The 22,815-nt window shown below is 43.1% G+C and overlaps 1 protein-coding gene across 1 annotated transcript; it reads left to right on the top strand.

Annotated features, from left to right (window-relative positions):
• The first annotated feature begins 12,072 nt into the window (after positions 1 to 12,072).
• On the top strand, positions 12,073 to 20,428 carry RRAD (RRAD, Ras related glycolysis inhibitor and calcium channel regulator). Its single transcript, XM_032230946.1, has 5 exons — positions 12,073 to 12,160; positions 13,147 to 13,547; positions 15,755 to 15,828; positions 16,836 to 17,040; positions 19,504 to 20,428. Exons 2-5 carry the CDS (start codon positions 13,160 to 13,162, stop codon positions 19,779 to 19,781), a joined length of 945 nt encoding a protein of 314 aa, XP_032086837.1. The 5' UTR covers positions 12,073 to 12,160; positions 13,147 to 13,159; the 3' UTR covers positions 19,782 to 20,428.
• Positions 20,429 to 22,815: the final 2,387 nt, after the last annotated feature.

Raw genomic sequence — 22,815 nt, 5'->3', positions numbered from 1 at the left:
CAAAAGGGATGGAGAGAGAAAGGACATTCCAATAGTTATTTAGAGTGGGACATAAGAAGTGAAAATAGAACAGCTTCTTTTCTCCCCCGCCTTCAAGGATTTATCTATTTGTGTATAAATGTGTTGTCCTGGCAAGTGACAACAGCACCAACTGCTGAGCATCCTCTCTCTACAATGTGTGAACCTCACATTCCTGCAGGTGCAGGGCATTGTGGGAAGAAAATGGAGGTTCCTTTCTCCTCACGTAGCCCCACTCTATGTTATTTAGCAAAACTCTGGCAGAATAATTATTTTCCTACGAGGGAGCTGAGAAAAACAACATGGAAGAGAATATTTATAGCTCAGGGTTGAGCTAACTAGCCCACCAAAAAATTAACCAAGCGTTCTGACCGAGGCTTCCCAAGAGTATGAAGCAAACTCTTTGTCTCAACAAAAAAACTTTTTTTATTAATTTACTGTGAATTCTGCTCATTCACATCCAGCAAAGTCTTCCAGAGCCGAGATGGCGCTGTGGTTAAATGCAGCACTGCAGACTACTTCAGCTGACTGCAGTTCTGCAGTTTGGCTGTTCAAATCTCACCGGCTCAGGGTTGACTCAACCTTCCATCCTTCCGAGGTGGGTAAAATGAGGACCCGGATTGTTGTTGGGGGCAATATGTTGACTCTGTAAACCGCTTAGAGAGGGCTGAAAGCCCTATGAAGCGGTATATAAGTCTAACTGCTATTGCTATTCCAAGGGAGGATTTACAGTCACAGACCTTATCTGGCTTAGAGAGCTGCCAGGCCGAGTCACGAACCAATTAAGTGAACTAATTGTCTCCTGCAAACTCCACTCCCTTTATGCTCCTCTTTTATTTCCTTTGGGAGGGACCATTCATTGTCCACCTGTGGCCTTACTCCCAAGTCGACCCCTGTTCTTTAGCTGTTCCCTTCATCTGGCAGCTCTGTGCATGCACACACTGGAAAGAGGCTCCAGCTGTTCGTCTGCCTCACTGATGTCTAATTCTGAAAGCAGCTGATAACTGGCATCTGGCCCCCTCTCTGCCTCCGACACAGAGCCCTCATCAGAGCCTTCCCCAGACTCCAGGACTGGCCCAGGTTCCTTCCCAATCTCCTCACTGTTCGACTCTGCTGCCAACTCTGCAGGCTGCTGGCGGGCCACAACAGCCCCGTGCGCCAGATCTAAGCATCCTGCGGGCTTTGAGTTTGACACTCCTGATAGAGCCTCTCCTGTTCGAGCAGGGTGTTGGACTAGAAGACCTCCAAGGTTCCTTCCAACTCCTATTGTATGTTCTCTGTTCTACACACCTTTGCTATATCTATCCTAAGTAATTAGGAAGGCCTCTTTTTATGCACCTACAGCCACACACGTTACCTCTCACCCACAACTATGTGTGTTCCATTCTTTGCCCTTAACTTGAAACAGTGAGCAAGGAAAAACGTGTTCGGTGGAAAGTGGAGAAGAGAGAGAGAAACCGATGGGGGGGGAATCACCACTGAGCTCATCTCCTGAATTTATTCCCAACATAGCATGTCAGTGGAATGGAGGGTGATCACATCTATTGCTCCTAACTCAGCTGCCTAAAATTCCAAGCAAGGGATGAAGAAGCTTCTCAAATTCTGACCCTAAGACCTATCCTTTGCATCACTCTGGACAGGGGTGGGAGAGAGAGAAAAATAAGAAGACCAGACCTAAATACTGTATAACAGTTGCCCAAAATTAGATGATGACCCACTCACTTTCTGAAAGAATTTGAAGGCAAGAGAAGGTGGACCACCTGCTCCAAGCCGCACCTTGAAGAAACCACGGTTTCTACAACCCAACACTTCTTTGCTTTCTCTGCTCCTAACAAGTATAGCCATATCTGTGTCAGGAGCAAAAGATCTGGGCCATATTTTAACTTGCAGTTCAAACGATGGATTGCTTAAGCTATGCACAAGAATCTAGTTCACTAAGATTCAACACTAAGTCGGCGTCAGATAACAGTCAAAGGAAGTCAAAGAGGAGTTGGACCATTTGTGGGAACATAACAACTCTAAGCTCATGACACACTTAACATGCCAAAAAAGCCAATACAGTTCTAGGCTACATAAACAGAGGGATAGAATCAAGATCACGTGAAGTGTTAATACCACTTTATAAGGCCTTGGTAAGGCCACACTTGGAACACTGCATTCAGTTCTGGTCACTACGATGTAGAAAAGATGTGGAGACTCTAGAAAGAGTGCAGAGAAGAGCAACAAAGCCGAGGTGGCGGAGTGGTTAGGGTGCAGTACTGCAGGCCACTTTAGCTGACTGTGATCTGCAGCTCAGCGGTTCAAATCTCACCGGCTCAAGGTAGACTCAGCCTTCCATCCTTCCGGGGTGGGTGAAATGAGGACCCGGACTGTGGGGTCAAGTTGCTCTATTTGCTAAAAAAAATAATAAACCGCTTAGAGAGGGCTGCAAGCCCTATGAAGCGGTATATAAGTCAAATAAATAAATAAATAAATAAATAAATAAATAAATAAATAATAACAAAGACGATTAGGGGACTGGAAACTAAAACATATGAGGAATGGTTGCAGGAACTGGGCATGGCTAGTCTAGTGAAGAGGAGGACTATGGGAGACAAGATAGTGGTGTTCCAATATCTCAGGGGATGCCACAAAGAAGAGGGGGTCAAGCTATTCTCCAAAGCACCCGAGGGTAGAACAAGAAGCAATGGGTGGAAACTAATCAAGGAGAGAAGCAACCTAAAACTAAGGAGAAATTTCCTGACAGTTAGAACAATTAATCAGTGAAACAACTTGCCTCCAGAAATTGTGAATGCTACAACACTGTATGTTTTAAAGAAGAGATTGGATATCCATTTGTCTGAAGTAGTGGTAGGGTTTCTTGCCTAAGCAGGGGGTTGGACTAGAAGACCTTCAAGGTCCCTTTCAACTCTGCTATTCTATTCTACTCAGCCCCCCACCCCAGCTCTGGCTGTTCTTTTCCTACAATATGGGTTTTAAGCCAGTCAAGTATGCTCTGTTTCAGGTTAGCCCTGTGTAGTCCCCCTTTATTGTTTTGGAGTGGCATTTAATATTTCAATGTTACTGAATATGCTTATTTTTTAATTGAGCTTTGGGAATGGTTGTTTTTTGCTAATGTGGTCTTGCATTGCTGAAAAAGGCAACATGCCTTCCCAGCTTGTGATTCCTTATTGCTTGTTTCTCTGGGTTTCCTTCTGGCTACAGTTCTGTTGGCTTTCACAACAGTTGGTGTGAGATTGCACACATGGCAGGTGGTCAGGTTGGATAGGAAGAGCTGAGCCACAAAATTTGGCAATAGATAGAAGGTATTATAAATAAATGGAATGAAAATAGAACAGAATTTATTAAAAAATACCGGACTCACATTTTTGTGCATGTCCTGCAAATGTGAGAAGGTAAATTGTATTATGGTCTTTAACCAACACTGGTTGTTGTTATTGTTGTTAGTTGAGAAGTTGTGTCCGACCCATCGTGACCTCATGGACAACGTTCCTCCAGGCCTTCCTGTCCTCTACCATCCTCGGGAATTCATTTAAGCTCATGCCGACTGTTTCGGTGACTCCATCCAGCCACCTCTTTCTCTGTCGTCCCCTTCTTCTTTTGCCCTCAATCTTTCCCAGCATCAGGCTCTTCTCCAGTGAGTCCTTCCTTCTCATAATAGAATATTTGAGTTCCTTCTCATAATAGAATATTTGAGTTTCATCGTCAGGATCTAGCCTTCTAAAGAGCAGTCAGGGTTGATCTCCTCTAGGACTGACTGGTTTGATTGCCTTGAAGTCCAAGGGACTCACAGGAGTCTTCTCCAGCACCATAGTTCAAAGGCCTCCATTCTTTGACACTTAGCCTTTCTCATGGTCCAGCTTTCAAAGCCATGCATTTCAACTTGGAAAAGTTGACAAAACATTGATACATATATGGATACACAAACACACACAACATTCTACATGTCTTGTACAATAAGAATTCAAAAGAAAAAAAGAAGGGGAGGGAATAAAATTTCAAAGAAATACAATTTTATTGGACAACATTTGCAGCCTCACCTTCATGACCAAAGTGAGGAAAACCCGGTTCTCTGATGGGTAACTGTGATCTTGTGATCTGTTAGAAAGTAGGAGATGCACTGTGATCGCCTCTCCGCAAATATTCCTTTAAGAGAGGTGAAATTAGCACATTGTGCAAGTTGGGTACAAAATTACAATGCAACAGAAGATGCTGCACATTTTCTATGTCAGAGGAATCATAAGAGCACAGTTGTCCATGGAATGGAATATTTTGATATTTCCCATCAATGACTGCTGAAGGGAGCTGAGAGAGTCTAGACCAGTGTTTCTCAACCTTGGCGACTTTCAGTCCTTTGGACTTCAACTCCCAGAATCCCCCAGCCAGCATGCCATTACACAAACAGATCCCATCATGAGCTTATTAATACTGAGATTGCCAGAGATCACTTTTTTTCTGTAACTGATTCACACAGCAAACTGTTTTGAAATATGAAAAGAACAGAATTTGCGAATAACCTTTGAAAATGTAATAGAAGATATAAAAGAGATAGATAGATAGATGATAGATAGATAGATGATAGATAGATAGATAGATAGATAGATAGATAGATAGATAGATATATGATGGTAGATAGATGAGAGAGACAGACAGACCGACAGAGATGATAGATGATAAACAGATAGATGATATAGATAGAAGGATATAGATAGATGATGATAGATGAATGATGATGATGATGAAGAAGAAGAAGAGGAGGAGGAGGAGGAGGAGGAGGAGGAAGAAGAGGAAGAAGAAGAAGAAGAAGAAGAAGAAGAAGAAGAAGAAGAAGAAGAAGAAGAAGAAGAAGAAGAAGAAGAAGAAGAAAGGCAGGCAGGCAGGCAGGCAGGCAGAGACATATCATAGAAGATTATAGATGAGGACTTAAAGTCGCCAAGGTTGAGAAACACTGATATAGATGATGATAGATGATAGAGAGACAGACAGATGACAAAGATAGACAGATAGATAGATGATATAGATAGAAATGATAGATGATGATGATGAAGATAGGCAGGCAGAGACATATGATAGAATACTATATATGATTGAGAAGACAGACAGACAGACAGATAGACAGACAGACAGATGATAGACAGACAGAGAGATACACAGGGGTGTAATTGTCAAAATATTGAACTAAGATCCAGTTCAATTGGAAGACTCAATTCCCATTCAGCCAGGGGAATTCATTGGATGTCTTAGAAGCAGTCACTCAATCAATCTCAGTCCTGTCTGGCCATAAGGATTTGCGGGGAGGGGAAGAAAAATCAAGAAAGATCCCTAGACTAGAGAAAAGGCAGGATTGAATTCTAAGGAAGGCGATGATGGTGGTGACAGTCAAGATTACCAGCCAGTGCCAAAGTCCTGAATTATGCCTGAATGTCAGCTCAATTGGCAAGCGATGAAGCTGCTTTACGGGATGCCCAGAGGGACCCTGCCAAATCCCTTCGCTTGTTTGTAGCAGCCAGCTTGGCAGGGTGACACCTCAGATGTTCCCAGAGCTCACATGGCCTTGGTCCCTGTTCCCCCTTGACTCTAATTCTAACTGACAACTCCGTCTCTTTGCGGAGCGATAGGCGGAAAGGGCTGCTCGGCATGACCTTTTCTTGTCACATTAACACTCCTGGCTGTAACAGGCTAGGAAGAGAAGGGACCCGAAACAAGCTTTCCCTGCCAGTTGAGCAATTTGCAGGCTTCCCCTAAGGGTAAGGAGATAGGGAAGCTAAGCAGCCAAACAATAAATAAGAGCCCATAGCAACATGCCCACTCAGTTGTGGCAATGTGGCCAAGCTCTGTGTGGGGGGGGAATCTTTCAATCACAAGTGGAACTCACAATGCCCTAAGGCTGAGAAGCAACACCCGGGCTGATCTTGCTGGTTTGTGTAAAACTGTGCTGTGGGAGATGACCAGCTGAGCCTGAGGGAGGGTGGTGTCAAACGTGTCATTAGTTTTGAGTCCCTTCATGCTCTCAAGAGATCTAAGTCCACCTTGAATTCCATTGTCTCTTATCTGCCACCAATTTGCGTTGACTGTTAGTAGTTCAGATTCTTGCACTGTAGAATGCTTGCAATCCATTCTTATAAATGCCTGGGTTTCCTAATTTCCACGCTTGGTTTATCAAATAAATGTACCATATTTCTCAGAGTATAAGGTCCTCCGAAGTATAAGACGCGCCTAGATTTTGGGGAGGAAAACAAGGGAAAAATATCTGTCTCTGCCTCCCAACAATTTGCCTCCTTGCAGCAAACACTACAGACGATATACACTGTTTGTAGTGTTAGATTTCAGACTATACTTGTACCGATGCTGTTAAAAGTGATGTGCTTTCTGGAAGTATAGTTCTTCTCTGCTATTTAAAAGGATAGCACTTTTTAAAACAATAGCACTGGGCCTCTTCAGATCAAGCATTTATTTTAAAAAGTTTCTTCATTTTGTTAAGTTGTCTAGAATAATAATAAAGGAGTCTTTAAAAAAAATAAGTCTAATAATTTGAACATTCTATAGACATTTATAGTTATTGACATATCGCTTTGCAGAAAACCTTGAGAGACCGCCTACTGAGCCAAGGTGGCGCAGAGCCAAGGTGGCGCAGTGGTTAAATGCAGCACTGCAGGCTACTGCTAGATCAGCAGGTCAGCGGTTCAAATCTCACCGGCTCAGGGTTGACTCAGCCTTCCATCCTTCCGAGGTGGGTAAAATGAGGACCCAGATTGTTGGGGGCAATATGCTGACACTCTGTAAACTGCTTAGAGAGGCCTGAAAGGCCTATGAAGCGGTATATAAGTCTACTGCTATTGCTATTGCTATTGCTACTGCCAATCACCTCCACTAGACCGATAAGATCGCATAGATTAGGCCTCCTCCGAATTCCATCAGCCAGCCAGTGTAGACTGGCAACTACTCAGAGGAGAGCCTTCTCGGTGGCTGCTCCGACCCTCTGGAACGAACTCCCCGTGGAGATCCGGACCCTCACCACCCTCCAGACCTTCCGCGCCGCACTTAAAATCTGGCTATCCCGGCTGGCCTGGGGTTAAAGATTCTAACCCCTACTCGAATTGTATGACTGTTGAGTTCTTAAATGATGTAATGTTTTTATGTTGTAAATTGTTTGTCCTTCCCCCACCCCTTTTGAACTGTGAACCACCCTGACTCCCCCCAGGGAAAAGGGCGGCATACAAATAAAGTGAACTGAACTGAACTGAAAACAGCCTGATTAGCACAAGAAAAATAAATCTGCCTCCCAGCAATTTGCCAAGTGGAGCAAACAGCAAGTTTCACTTTCACTTTCTCCCGATCATCAGCTGTTACAGGCTGCAGGGATTGCTATACCTTATTGAAGCCTCACTAGCCCCCCATTTGCTGCAAAGAGGTAAATTGCTGGGAGGCAGAGGGCAAAGGGTTGGGTCCGGTGGGTGGGTGGGGTTACATTCAGTGTATAAGACGCACCCAAATTTTCACCCTCTTTTTTGGGGGGGAAGGTGGTCTTATACTCCGAAAAATACGGTAACTGCCTGGCTATGCATTGCGGGCTAAACCGCCAATATAGTCTACCCACCACAAGGTTAGATTCCCCCAGATTGCTAAACCTCAGACTGTAACTTTGTGCCAAGTGTTGTCTTGCCCTGCGTTCGGAAAATAGTTATTTGGCAGCTCTCCAAACGAGATAAGGTTCGTGTTGATAAACATTCCTCTGAAAGACTGTTTGCTAAGCCTTGCGGACTGTGAATGAAAGGAATAAAAGGGGTTTTGCCAGGACCAAGACTCCGTTTCTTGCTTTTAAGGGAACCTGGGTCAGAACACTCTGCCAGTGGCTCATCTAATGGGAGATAATGGTGGTGGTGAGTGTGTGGGTGTGATTTATTTAGAGGTTTCCAAGGACACGGAAATCATTGCTATTCCGGATTCACAAGGGGTCAGGAGCCAGCATCGGTTCCCTCTGAGGGATTCCTTCTTCGAAGGCCTCCTCTGGACAAGCAAGCATACCAGGCATGACTCAACAGCTGCTGTGAATGCACCTGCTGATCAATCTGTCAGGAGATGGTGACGTTTCAGGTTAATTGACTGTGGAACTGGAGACCTCTCCACATAATTTTTATTCCCATCAGATGTGGTTTCGTCGGAAGCCTAAGAGGACTTTCCTACTTTGTCACATTGATTTTTACAGGCACGTCAAAAGACGAGAGATTGATTTTTGTATATGGAGTTCCGGCAAGGTTATTGGATGCCCAACAATGAAGGAACATTGAAATACCCACCCTTTGGATTGCAAAGATGAGCAGAAAGGACAAAACTGACCTCTCTGGTCAGGAATAAATCAACGAGTAACTTTTATTAGTTGATAACCCGGCGTTCCCCGGGTATTTATTTATAGGGGGGAAATGTCTGGACCAAACGTCATTTCTAATGTTGAATTTTCCCCATTATCAGAAGGAGTCCCCTTGTGGAGTACTGTGAAGCTGTTACCATGGCAACTCCAGTGCACTGTACAGTAAAAGCCATTTTATGGCAGTACAGTAGAAGCCATTTTAAGGCACCACAGGCTGCATCTTAACAGAACACACATCCCAAGGGGGTTTTAGGGGTATCTTACCCCCACAATATTTTTTTCCAGAGATTGTCATCTGTGTACCAAGTTTGGTTGAAGAAAAGGGTGATTTCTTCATCTGCTGATTGGAAAAAGAGGTTGAATATGGGATAGAAGGAATTTCTGTAATATAATCTTAAAGAGGGAGAAGGGATAGTTTGCTGCAAAGAAGATCAGAAGTCACTTTAACCACCACCACCCCCCATTTCTACATGTATTCCTTTTTGCCTATCATTTTTCTAACTTTTCTTTATATATTTTCCCATTTAACTTTTATCTGTGTAAAAACAAGGGACACTTTATTGGGGAGATGGGCCTAGAGATGAGCCTATAGATTCAATCAATAAAAGCAAGCAAGCGTCTTCAATAAAATGTTTAAAAAAGAGACTTTACATTATCCTATGTATATTTCCCTTCTTTTGGTACCCATACCTGGCCATGACTTTGCATTAAAGAGAGACAAGGACATTCCTTGTTTGATTTTCATCGCAGTCCACGATAAACAGATTTCCTGCATGGAGTTAGGAAACAGTCAATTATTAGAAGTCTGCAGGTGAAGGAAAATAGAACGGAATGTGATTGGAGAGAGAGCAGAACTGGCTAGCTGCCTGGCATTGGGAAAGTTTTCGCCATGCTGACGGAACTATGCTGGGATTCGTATTTGAGCAACTTTACTGTAATCCATGCCATCTGTCTGTTTTGTTTACCTTGGATATTCCCACTTAATCCTCAGCGCTCAGCAGTTGCGAACAGGACCCTGTCCCTAATCTCTTGATTTTTCAGGTAGAAGGACATTCTTTTGTATTTAACAGGATAACAGGAAGGGACCTTGAAGGTCTTCTAGTCCAACCCGCTCTTCGGGCAGGAAATCCTATGCCAAATGGTTATCCAATCTCTTCTTAAAAACCTCCAGTGTTGGTGCACCCACAACCTCTGGAGGCAAGTCATCCTACTGATTAATTGTTCCAACTGTCATTTGAAAGAACCAACTTGTTCTTCTACAATTGTAACAGAGCAGAAGCATAAAATATATATTTGATATTTTGCCTACCTTTTTGAATGTCATGGTAAATGATCATCACAAATATTGGCTCTATACTATTGTGCATAGGGCAGTAGACCCTAAGTGGACTTAATTTTGTTGTGACTATAACTTATCTGTGAAAACTAGAGGCTTTTTCATTTTTTTTTTTAGGTGGAAAACAAAATGGAATTCTGCCTGGGAAATTGTATCCCATAATAGTTTTACAACTGCAGCTATAAATTTGTCTAGGTTAGTTACATTTTATGCAGATCTAATAAGATTGCAAAACAGATTTTAAAAAAACATTTTTATTTTCTTATGCATTTGAAGGCCAAATACACTTAAGATGCCAACAATGATAAGAGAAGTACACATGATTGATTACCCAGCTACTATGAGAAGGCAGGCTATTAATAAAACTCAGTGCTTATATTTAGTGTATTGCATTTGCAAACAGAAAACATCATATTGAGACAGATATTCTTTTTGTCCCCAAAACTCTGTTCAATTCCCCGTGAAGAAACGGAAATAATGATATGCTATAAGATGTGAATTATTTTCCCTGGAGCCAGGAAAAATGAAAGTCATGTAATATTTGGGGAAATATTTATGTCATTGTGAAAACTGTGGAATTTCCTCTAAAGCTACACAAGCGTCTTTAAAACGTTTAAAATCAGAAAATCATCCAGTTTGAAGTTGGATGCAAATATGAATGTCTATATAAATTTAACTTTTTCAAATCCAGCTTTACCACCCTATCATTAATTCCTTTCCTCTTCGTGAAGTCACCAGCTTTTGCTGAGTAAGGCTAAAAGTGAACAATTCAAAGTCACTATGCTATGATACATGCACAGTTATAAGGCTTAACTCACAACCTGGGTGAGTCAGCCATTACTATACTCTGCATGTGCTCTGAAGCGCTCTCATCTCAGTCTAATTTGAAACTGAACTATAGGAATAGGAATACCCCAATCAAATTGGAAACCACACTGTCAGCTTTCACTAACTGGGTTGATGTATTTCCTGTAGCTTTTGGATCCTACCTCTAAAGTTTCAAACGACATGATTCCCCAAGTCTCTAAAAATCATTTAAATTGACAATTGCACAGTGAATGAAGGAAATAACCAAAGCAGTCTCTAACAACTTTCTTAAGATTTATGATTATGACCTATCACTTTGTTGTTGGTATGTACACTGAGAGTTTATGCACTGGAGACAAATTCCTTGTGTGTCCAATCAGACTTGGCCATTAAAGAATTATATTTCTATTCTATTATTCTATAGTATTCTATTGTAGTCTAGTCTAGTCTAATCTAATTTTACTCTATGTTATTCTATATTATTCTATTCTGTCCTGCCCTAGCCTGTTCCTACTCTACTCCTACTCCTACTCTACTCTATTCCTACTCTATTCCTATCCTATCCCTATCCCTATCCCTATCCCTATCCCTGTCCCTGTCCCTGTCCCTATCCCTATCCCTATCCCTACTCTACTATTCTATTCTATTCTATTCTATTCTATTCTATTCTATTCTATTCTATTCTATTCTATTCTATTCTATTCTATTCCTATCCCTATCCCTATCCCTATCCCTATCCCTATCCCTATCCCTATCCCTATCCCTATCCCTATCCCTATCCCTATCCCTACTCTACTCCTATTCTATTCTATTCTATTCTATTCTATTCTATTCTATTCTATTCTATCCCTACTCTATTCTATCCCTACTCTATTCTATCCCTACTCTACTCTATTCTATGCTATTCTTATTCTTATTCTATTTGTACTCTACTCTACTCTACTCTACTCTACTCTACTCTACTCCTCTACTCTACTCTACTCTACTCTACTCTTGTTCAGTCCTGCACTTTGCCACCATCTCTTGACTATTTTCAAACCCATTTTAAAAGTCCATAAATCAATTTTCATCTGGCGCTCGGCGCGGTTGATGTTTTCTGCCTGCCAAGAATTCGGTGTAACTCTAAAAATCTGCCCATTTTCTTAGCCAAGCCAAAAGGAAACCCCATAGTTGTTGAACCGCCGCCGCTGCCTTTAACAAGAAGTATTATATATATTTTTAGCTTGGGCTAATCGCGTCTGTTGATTCATATTTTTAAAACACGAGGACGGAAAACACCAGCGTTTGGCTTTTCTGCCGGGGTGCTGAAATAACCGTGACTAAACGCGGTCCCGTAGGGCACCTTTTTCCAGGCAGAGAAGAGAGGAGGGGAAGACCGTGGGGGGGGGGGGGAGAGGGGGGGGCGCCAGAATTCTAATTCAGAACCTGGTTGGGTTAGGGGCTATTGTGACGTCACAAGGAGGGGCGGGGCCGGGGGTAGCAACCTCTTTATAAAGTCAGGGCGAGAGGGACAAGGAAGATAAACCGAGGCAGTTCAGCTCCGGGGTGGGAAAAAAAGATCAAAACGCAAAAATCCGCCGAATCCTTTGGAGTTTCGACATCTTGCTTTCATCCTAAGAGACGCTCGCTAGGTAAGTTGGATTTCGCAGATGGGCTGGGTGTTTTGTTGTTTTTGTTTTGTTTGTTAAAGGGTAAGCGGGGATTTTCCCCGGGGATTTTCCACGGGTGAAGTTGGAGAAAAGAAAGGGACGGGTCTCGCATGGGTCTTCCGCGCATCGAAGTTTTGGGGATGGTCGATCAGAAAGGTCGGCAGTTCAGCGGTTCGAATCCCTAGTCCAGGTCTCCTGAGCCGAGAGCTAGACTAGATGACCTCCAAGATCCCTTCCAACTCTGTTACTGTTTACTGTTTCCACGGCTACCTTAAGCTTGTGCGCTCGAGGTGGGGGGGGGGGTAGCTGCGATTTCTCTGCTACCCTTCGGGTCTCTTTTTATTTCTTTCTTTTGGAGGCGGACCCGCCCACCGATCCGGTTTAACGGACACCCCCCCCCCCGGGTTACGGACCAATTCCCCCCATTTCCTAAGCTTCTGATCTCATTCACCATCACCCCCTAACCCCTTTTCCACGCATGGGGCGATCCGAAGCGTGGTTAGGAATCGGCAATAGGAAAAGGGACCAAGGGTAGGGGGTTGCGGGCGGCAGCTCCGGATTGAATTCGGAGTAAAGAGAGGGGCTGTAAAAGCACTGCGAAGCGCACATATAGCCGCATATAGAGGCGTGCATACGCGCACCAGCGTGCCTACCGTCCCTGTCCTACTGCCCCCATTTATTTGTACCCATTTCCTGTGTTCTTATTCGAATTTATTCTTATTCATGTTTATTCTTATTCCTGTTATCTTGTACATGAGTGACAAAGTAGATAAATAAATGAAATAACTATAAGTCTAAGCGCTATTGCTAAAGAGACTGGGAGGGAAAGGGGGGGCTATGAGTCCCTTTCTTCCCCTTGGCATTTGCCAAGTCTAAAAGGGGGGGGGGGGTCGCGGAGTTTGCTCCGGATTAACCCCGGTGTCGTGGGAACGCGCTGAGATCTTTCTCCTTTCCGTGTCTCTCTCCAGCCAGGAGCCCCCCATGACCCTGAACCGCGACGACAAACTGCGATACCTGGACAAGCGGCGCGGCAGCATGCCCTTCGCGGCCCATCATCCGCAGCAACCCCTCCATCGGCGCAGCATGCCGGTGGACGAGCGGGACCTCCAGTCTTCGTTGCCGCCCTCGCCCCGGGGCCAGCTCTCCGGCCTGATGCGCTGCACCTCCTACAACCCGGGCGAGGAAGAGGAGGAGGAGACGCAGCGGCCGGGCTGGAATTCCGACTCCTCCGATTCGGTCATCTCGTCCGGCAGCGACTCGGAAGGCGGCCTCTACAAGGTGATGCTGCTGGGCGAGCACGGCGTGGGCAAGACCAGCCTGGCCAGGATCTTCGGGGGCGTCGAGGACGGCCCGGATGCCGAGGAGGCAGGTGAGGTAACAGTAACAGAGTTGGAGGTCATCTAGTCCAACCTCCTGCTCACGCAGGAGACCTGTACTAGGGATTCGAACCGCCGAACTGCCGACCTTTCCCATTGACAAGCTCAGTGTCTTAGCCACTGAGCCACCCAGTCAGGCTAGTCTGGGGGCTGAGGATGGGGGTGGGGGTGGGTGGAGACAGAGGCTTTGTGCCCACCCCCCAACCAGGAGTAATTCTGCCTTTTCTGATGGGGGGTAAGGATGGGGCGGGATAGTCAATCCCAAGCACTGTTTTGGGGTAAGGGTCCTTGGTGCTCTCTGAGCTTGGTTGTTTTCTGGCAGACGTTTCATTACCCAGCTAGGTAACATCGTCAGTGCTAGTAAGTGCTAACAAACCCCATTCCTTACTAGCATTGATGAGGTTCCCTAGTTGGGTAATGAGCTTGGTTGTTTTCTTGAAGATGTTTCATTAGCCAACTAGGTAACCTCATCAGAATAGAATAGGATGACTAGGAATGGAATGGAATAGAATAGAATAGAATTCTTTATTGGTTAAGTGTGATCGGACATACAAGAAATTTTTCTTTGACAGCATATGCTCTCATTGTACATAAAAGAAAAGATACATTTGTCAAGAATCATAAGGTTCAACACTTAATGATAGTCGTAGGGTACAAATAAGCAATCAAATCATCTATCGGTGATTTATATCAGTGCTAGTAAGGGCTAGCAAACCCTTACTAGCACTGATGAGGTTTCCTAGTTGGATAATGAAACGTCTGCCTTGGAAATAACCAGAGAGCACCAAGGACCCTTTCAACCCCAAGCTACAAGTATTCTCCTTTGTTGGTACAATTTTTGCATCCCTGGCATCATCATCTCCTCTGCCCACATCTTCTTGAAATTAGTGATGCCCATTTCCTGCCATGTTGAAGCTGGCATCCGGCAAAGGTTTTATTCTGAGCCAGGAGTAGACACGACTTAGTCTTTAAAACAGTGAAATCCCCAAACACAGAAAAGGAAATCCAGCTTTGCCCGCTGTGCATCATTGCTTCCTTTACTGAACCACTGGACATGTAAAACATACTAAGAAATTCACATTGTAGTTTCTAAATATTTTAGGAGACTTCTTCCCCTAGCTGAGGCAGCCTTGGGTACCCTCCAGATGTGTGGACTTCAACTCTCAGAACCCCCCAACCTTGAATTCCCATTGCTGGGAATTCAAGTTCACACATCTGTTGGATGCCCATGTTGTGGAGCATGACACATGACCCTGATAATCCTCTGATATAAATTACTTTTAAAAATATTCCTTTAAAACTAAGAAAAAAATATTTTGGAGAGGCTTCCATCAGTTCCAAATGATGAAAATATATATTTTTTAAAATGATTATGTACCTATTGATACTTTGAAAAGAGGTAAAATGTATTGAGAGTGGCATGGATCTTTATTTCATTACATATCATTTATATTTCTGCATTATCCCTGCTTTACCCAGCCCATCCAAAATTAAGAAAATATATTTAAAAGTAAATCCGGTGTAACCTTCATTCCATGTGGTTTTTCCTATCATCCCCTGTGTCAGAATGGTTTACAAATAATTGAAAGCAGCTGTAGGGTTTTTATGGACAATATCATTTGCTCTAATGTTCTTAGGCTCAATTAAGCTCAAACGTTTTGTGTTGCAATTCATCGGACAGCTGAAACACACCAGCTTGAGCGCAAGTTCAAACGTTTTGAACTTTTTAAAGAAGTTAAATTAAGTCTACAATCTTGCATCAGTCTCTATTTCTGACATCCATGCTGTCCACTGCGTTTATTTTGTATTTAGGGTTAGGTTTCATTTGGGCAGTGGTATCACTGGATCAGACACCCCTGCATTCTCCAAAATTTACTTGGCTTCAATAAGTGCCATAGAAAATATAAACAAACAATATAGTGAGGTTTTACATTTATGAGTTGAAGTTTTAGCAAATTGGGTGCAATATTTCCAATAACTCTACCAAGCAAAATTCGAGGGGGTAGGTGGGAGGAAATGTGTAGGAGAAGAGAAAGATATTTTTTATTAATTATTGGAAACTTGAAAACTTAACTTTATTTTTTAACATTTCAGTTGGGTTTGTACAGCCTGGATTCGGGTTTTTTTTGTGATAGAATATTACTTTTCCTTTGTGCAAACTAAACGTTTTGTCCTAACTTTTCCTTGATTTGTCTTTCAGGCAATACATATGACAGATCTATTATAGTTGACGGGGAAGAAGCATCTCTTGTGGTGTTTGACATATGGGAGCAGGTAAAGATTTACTTTTTCAAATATTTGATTTGCAATTATTTGCAGTTATCCCCCTTTTCGTAGCTCATAACATTTTTTTAAATCTACTATTTTGTGTGGAAGGTCAGTGATTTGGACTGATTTCTTGTGAAATCACGGTTTTAAGGTTTGTTACTAAATATGTGAACTGTCCCATTGTGTCTCAATTTGGGCTTCAGCAAGTGCAAGTTTAAATATAAACAGCTTAAGATTTATTTTTAGTTACAACGAAGCCTCCCATCTCAACATCTACAGAAATGGAATAAATACGAAGTTAGGATCTCAATTTTTGCTGATCTTGTAATATCCATCTTCAAGTCTTGCTTAAGATCTATAGAACCTTGGGCTCCAATATGATTCCTTCACTGATCTACTTCTCCATTGGTGTTAACACATGATCAATCTTTAGAACAAAAGAACAACTGTTTGAAGTCCAACCCCCCAATACTCTGAGACACTCATTGTTAAACTCATGGGGAATACCCCAAGTTAAATTTTGTTAAAATTACATGAATGCATTTTAATATGTGCTAGTAGGCCAGCATTAAAGGACACGGTGGCTCAGTGGCTAAGACACTGAGCTTGTCGATCTGAAAGGTTGGCAGTTTGGCGGTTCAAATCCCCAGCGCCTCGTAACGGAGTGAGCTCCCATTGCTTGTCCCAGTTTCTGCCAACCTAGCAGTTCGAAAGCATGTAAAAATGCAAGTAGAAAAAATAGGGACCACCTTTGGTGGGAAGGGAACAGCATTCTGTGCTATTCATTTTCTACCCAGTGTACAAGATAGAATTTGAAACTCTAAAAAGACGATAGTGGAACTATGAAACTTAACAAGTTGCCACCGCTACTCCAAACTGCCCTGAACACAAGTTGACCGACAAGAGTATAAAAAAAATATTTATATTTCAGTATTAAGTTGAAAGGTGGATAATGTCTATAGAATTAAAACGGATGCAATGCCAACGTTTGTGTTTCTATTCTTTGATCCTAGGATGAAAGCCAGTGGCTTCAGAACCATTGTATGAAGATGGGAGACGCTTACATTATCGTCTATTCGGTGACCGATAAAGTCAGCTTTGAGAAAGCGTCTGAATTGAGGATTCAGCTGCGAAGGGCACGGCAAATGGAAGATATTCCTATCATTCTTGTTGGAAACAAAAGTGACCTGGTTCGATCACGGGAAGTCTCTGTAGACGGTAAGAGATGATTCCACCCTAAACTCAATCACTGAGCTTGTTGATCAGAAAAGTCGGCAGTTTGGCGGTTCGAATCCCTAGCGCCGCATGATGGAGTGAGCTCCCGTTACTTGTCCCAGCTTCTGGTGAGATTCAACCTGCCAGATTGCAGTCAGCTGTAGTACTATACTCTAACCACTGTGCCATGTAACCATGGCTATTTGTAGGCCTGTGGATTTATGGGATGGGAGCAAAGAACAAGAACAGGTGGGTGGGTGGGAAATCTGTGTGCATTTGTGTGTTAAGAACAGTAAACAAATGGAATTTCTTATCAGCCACAAGGATGGTTGCTATGTGTTCCCAGCTCATAATGCACCTCTGAATGATAGTGGAGAACTGAACCATGAACCTTTTGAAGTGCAGCTTCTCAGTGGCTGGGAAAGATTTTGCCCCTAGAAAATAATCTTCATGGCCCTGTCTCAATTTTACTGAGTGGTGGTTCAGTGACTAAGATGCTGAGCTTGTCGACCAGAAAGGCTGGCAGTTCGGTGGTTCAAATCCCTAGTGCCCTGAAAGGGAGTGAGCTCCTGTTACTTGTCCCAACTTCTGCCAACCTAGCAGTTTGAAAGCACATAAAAATGCAAGTAGAAAAATAGGAATCACCTTTGGTGGGAAGGTAATAGTATTCCGTGAGCCTTTGGCGTTTAGTCATGCCGGCCACATGACCACAGAGAATGTCTTCGGACAGCACTGGCTCTTTGGCTTTGAAACAGAGATGAGCACTGCCCCCTAGAGTCGGGAATGACTGGTACATATGTGCAAGTGGAACCTTTACATTTTACCTCTTATGCCACACTAGCTGGTCATATGAGTCTCGTAACCAACTGAGCCAGGTTGGGAAAAGTTACTCAGGCCAATATGAATGGCCGTTTTTTGTAGGTCTAGGAATCTAGCAAGTTACCTTAGAGTAATTTAAGACTATTTATTTATTAGTCAACTATAGATAAGAACCCATCTCACAAATAATTGACTCTGTGTAGTGTATAAAGCCAACAAAAACCCAGTTAAATTAATAAATACAGGTAGTTCTTGAATGATAATTTCAAATGAGCTCAGAAATTATCTTGCTAAGCTAGACAGTCAAGTTTTGCTCCCTTTTTTTTCTTGAGACTTCACTACAGTTGTGAAGTTAGTAACACGGTCATTAAGTGAATCCCCCTTGACTTTTGCTTGTCAGAAATGATCACACCAACCCTAGGACCCTATAACTATCATAAATATATGCCAATTTTGATTACACAATGAGGATGCCACAACTTCCAGTGCCGTTGTAACTTTGAATGGTCACTAAACTGAACTGTTGTAAGTTGGGGACTACCTGTAGTATAACAGTCATCATTCTAAAAATGTTAAAAAGCTATAACTGACAAAGCTTTAAAAAGAAGAAATATAGGCAAATAGATGTTAATAAGAGTGCCACTTCAATAATTCACCAGTTCCCTGGAATCTCCATGCCTGACACTCCAACGAGGTTTTGAGAGACCTCAAGAGTGATGAAGGCAGCCTTACTTCCACAAAGTGGGCCCTGCAGCAGAAAAGACCTGAGCACCCCCCAAATATGGCTCCCTATCTGATAAGATTACATTAATCTGGAATTGTCAGTAGAGGTAGTCCTCGATTCACATTTAGTGACCGTTCAAAGTTACAATGGCACTGTTTCACACTTAAGACCCTTGCAGCATCCCCATGGTCAAAACTTGGATGCTTGGCAACTGGTTCGTTTTTATGACGGTCGCAGTTGTCCCGGGATACTGGGATCCCCTTTTGCGACCTTCTGACAAGCCAAGTCAACGGGGAAGGCAGATGGCCTTAACAACTGTGTTGCGAAACTTTGCAACTGCAGTGATTCACTTAGCAGTAGTGGCAAGAAAGGTCGTAAAATGGGAGGGCAAAGCTCACTTAACCAGTGTTTCACTTAGCAACATAAATGTTGGGCTCAGTTGTGGTCATACGTTGAGGACTACCTGTATTGAATGGCCATAGCTGTAGTTATTTCAGGGAACAGTTCCCCCCCCTGGAGATTGAAGTTCTGGAGTTCTCTTTCTGGAGATTGAGGTTCTGGAGTTCTCTTTCTGGAGATTGAGGTTCTGGAGATCTCTTTCTGGAGATTGAGGTTCTGGAGTTCTCTTTCTGGAGATTGAACTTCATGGAAAACAGGCATTCCACTTCTGAGATACAGCTGCAAGAAAGCAGCAAAGTATCTGCATTCATTCCATTGTCCTCTTGATAAGACAATCTTGGACTACTTTAGGAGTCTGCTTGACCCGAGATACCCTTTCTTTTTCATGCCGACACTTGCACAATCTCCTATCCTACAGCTTCCAACTCTTAACCTATGATCCGTTCCCATCCAAATCCAGAGTTTGTGTTGCGTTGATTCTGCACGGTTGAACTAATCTTGGCCTTCTCTCTTGCACCCCGCAGAGGGACGGGCTTGTGCCGTTGTCTTTGACTGCAAGTTTATCGAGACCTCAGCCGCACTTCATCACAACGTCAAAGATCTCTTCGAGGGGATCGTCCGGCAGATCCGGCTACGCAAAGATAGCAAAGAGGACAACGCCCGAAGGATGGCCAACACAAAGAGGAGAGAGAGCATCAGTAAGAAAGCCAAACGATTCCTGGGGAAAATGGTGGCCAAAAACAACAAGAAAATGGCCTTTAAAGCCAAATCAAAATCCTGCCACGACTTATCAGTACTTTAAAAAAAAGGAGCTCGTGGCAACATTAGAAGTATGTGAGTATGTGTGAGTGTGTTGTGAACCTGTCTCTGGCAGTTAAAGAGTGAAGAAAAAGGACCTTGTGCGAAGCGACAGAACGGAGGGAAATGGATTCCTTCATGCCTTACAGTTCCTACGCAACGCTAGGAATGGAGATTACAGGACCATCGTTGTTAGAACGGTTTCTAACCTTCAGCAAAAGAATGGATTTCTTTAAAAAAAAAAATTCAGCAGCTTTGTAACCCCTTCGGTCTCACTGTGTAAAATTGCTAGCTGTCCTGTGGATATCAGGGAATCAAAAGAAAAGTGTGATGATACGGAAAAGAAGCGAAGAAGAAAAAAAAGTATCGCCGTAAACATATCTCCTTGGCAGAACAAAACTTGAACAGTGTACGCAGGTTCGTACACGCTTCTCTTGGGTGGGTAGATGGGTCTTAGCGGTGGGTTCCGGATCCCGTCGCAACCGGTACGCTGCGATGGGGCCGGACATTCACCTCGGGCATGCACGCTGCGCACGCATGCGCAGGCGACCACCCTGCAACGGGCCAGCTGCTCGGTGAGGTCGTGCAGGCGCCGTACGCTGTGCGCATGTGCACAATTGACCCGTTTCCCTCAAAAAGAGGTAAGGAACGCTGGTGGGCCCACCGAAATACCATTCCGGTACGGTGGCTGCTAATCCCAGCTGGCACCGGTACGCCCGTACCAGGCTGTACCGCCCGGAACTCACCACTGTTGGGTCTGCATTTCAGTGAGATGATTCAGTTCAAAAAGCGATTTAACCAAATCACTGCATTGGAAGGAATCAGCCAGGTGGACTTCTATACCAAGTGGATGCAGCCAAGCTGTTTCATTTGACCTGCAGTGTTTGGGGTTTGTATTTCAAAGTGTCACAGAAGGGAGGGATAGACGCTCAAGGAAATTGGCTGTGTCTCCAGAATCAGACCTTCCAAAGGTATTTCATGATTGCTGCCCCAAACTGACTTACCAAAGGTTACCCAGGAGATCGATCTCTCTCTATATAAGCAATTATTTTTTAGAAGTTACATGTGGTTGGAGGGTGGGTGGACTTCAAAGAGTTGTCGGATTGGGAAAAAAAAAAGAATATATATATATAATAAATTACCATTTTTGGAAGTTGATTTGCACTTTCTTTAAATGTTTGTTACTTGTTTACATTGCAGATTTTATAATAAAGTATTTCTGGTTACTATAGAAGAACTTTGTTTTTCTTTTTCTAAAGAAAAGATATTTGGAAGATGGACGTTTTTTGGCATTTTAAACATTATTAACGCTAATACTCTACAAACCAGTTCATTGTGTTGGTATTGAATAACCTAGCTTGTCCCTGATGGAGGAAGTAGATCAGTGGTGGGGCTCAATTTTTTTACTACTGGTTCTGTGGGCATGGCTTGGTGGGCATGGTGTGGTTTGGTGGGCGTGGCATCGGGAAGGTTACTGCAAAATCAGCATTTCCTCCAAATCAGCTGGGACTCGGGAGGCAGAGAATAGATGGGGCCAGTCAGAGGTGGTATTTACCGGTTCTCCAAACTACTCAAAATTTCCGCTACCGGTTCTCCAGAACTGGTCAGAACCTGCTGAATACCACCTCTGAAGTAGATACAGATATGTACAGATTCAAAGGGGAATATGCATCTATTCTTTGGCAAATGGAATGGTCTAAGGAGCCTCATTTTAATTATTATCGCATTAATCTCATTTGATTTCTATAGATGTGGGAATTTCCACACCATTTTCAGCCTTGGACTGCTTCCAGAAGCTTAATAGGAAAGGGACTTCTACAGGAAAACTTGAAAGAATGATGCTAGAGTGGCCCATTGACATGTACATATAATGCGCTATTTTACTGTGTGTAAATTATTATTATTTTAGCCACAGTCTGATTTTCCACAGCGGCAAAGCCAAGGAGATCGGTTGGTCTGCTTCACCTGTTGCTCAGTTGCTAGCTCTGAATGGATTTTCCTTCTCTCTGCTTCAAGTTCATTATTGTTAAAAGAGAATCAGATTGGGCAGGTCTTCAAACAGAGGAAATTATCAAAGAGAGGATCATGGGTTGATAGTCTTTTTAAATGAGAGGCGATTTTCTGGCAGGCCTTCAGAGAGAAACAATCTATAATGAAATAAGATATGGCTTTCTAAAATGCTTTGTCCAGAAGCATCCAGATTTAAATAAACAAGCTACAATGAAAAGTCTGGGACAAAATGCTGGGTAATGCTAGATAACAGCAAAAAAGTTACAAGAACTGCCAGTAAAAACTTGTTCTCTATATCTCTGCTATCTCTGATGGAGGATTTGCTGTCTGGTTGCTCGAGATCCAGATTAATGGAAATTAAAGCTGAATCCTTCTTAACCTCAAATTGAGAGAATCATGCCTGATTTTCCTTCTACCTAGAACGCGAGACTAGAAATCCATAAACGGAACCCCAAAAAACCACGTAGCCTGTGAGAGCCTTGGGTGCACGTCCTAAAATTTGCCAGAAAATTTTAATGAATGTTGAATGTTGAATGTTGATTTTATTTATATGCCGCCCTTTCCCCCCGAAGGGGACTCGGGGCGGCTCACAACTCAACCAAGGGAGAGGGATGCAGACAAAAATTAAAACGACACGCAACAATACATAATTTAAAACACACAAGAGTCATACCATTCGAGAAGGGGGTAGAAGCTTTTTAGCCCCAGGCCTGTCAGAATAGCCAGGTTTTAAGGGCTTTGCGGAAGGTCTGGAGGGTGGTGAGGGTTCGAATCTCCACGGGGAGTTCGTTCCAGAGGGTCGGAGCGGCCACAGAGAAGGCTATGATGGGAGAAATGTATTAAGTACACAGGAAGACCCCTGAACTTGAAATAGAATAGAATTCTTTATTGGCCAAGTGTGATTGGACACACAAGGAATTTGTCTTTGGTGCAGATGCTTTCAGTGTACATAAAAAAAAAGATACATTCATCAAGAATAATAAGGTACAACACTTAAAGATAATCATAGGGTACAAATAAGCAATCAG

This window comes from Thamnophis elegans, chromosome 14 (assembly GCF_009769535.1).
Source record: "Thamnophis elegans isolate rThaEle1 chromosome 14, rThaEle1.pri, whole genome shotgun sequence".
Taxonomy (NCBI): Eukaryota; Metazoa; Chordata; class Lepidosauria; order Squamata; family Colubridae; genus Thamnophis; species Thamnophis elegans.
Note: the sequence above shows the minus strand (reverse complement) of the source record. Positions and strands in the feature narration are given on the sequence as shown.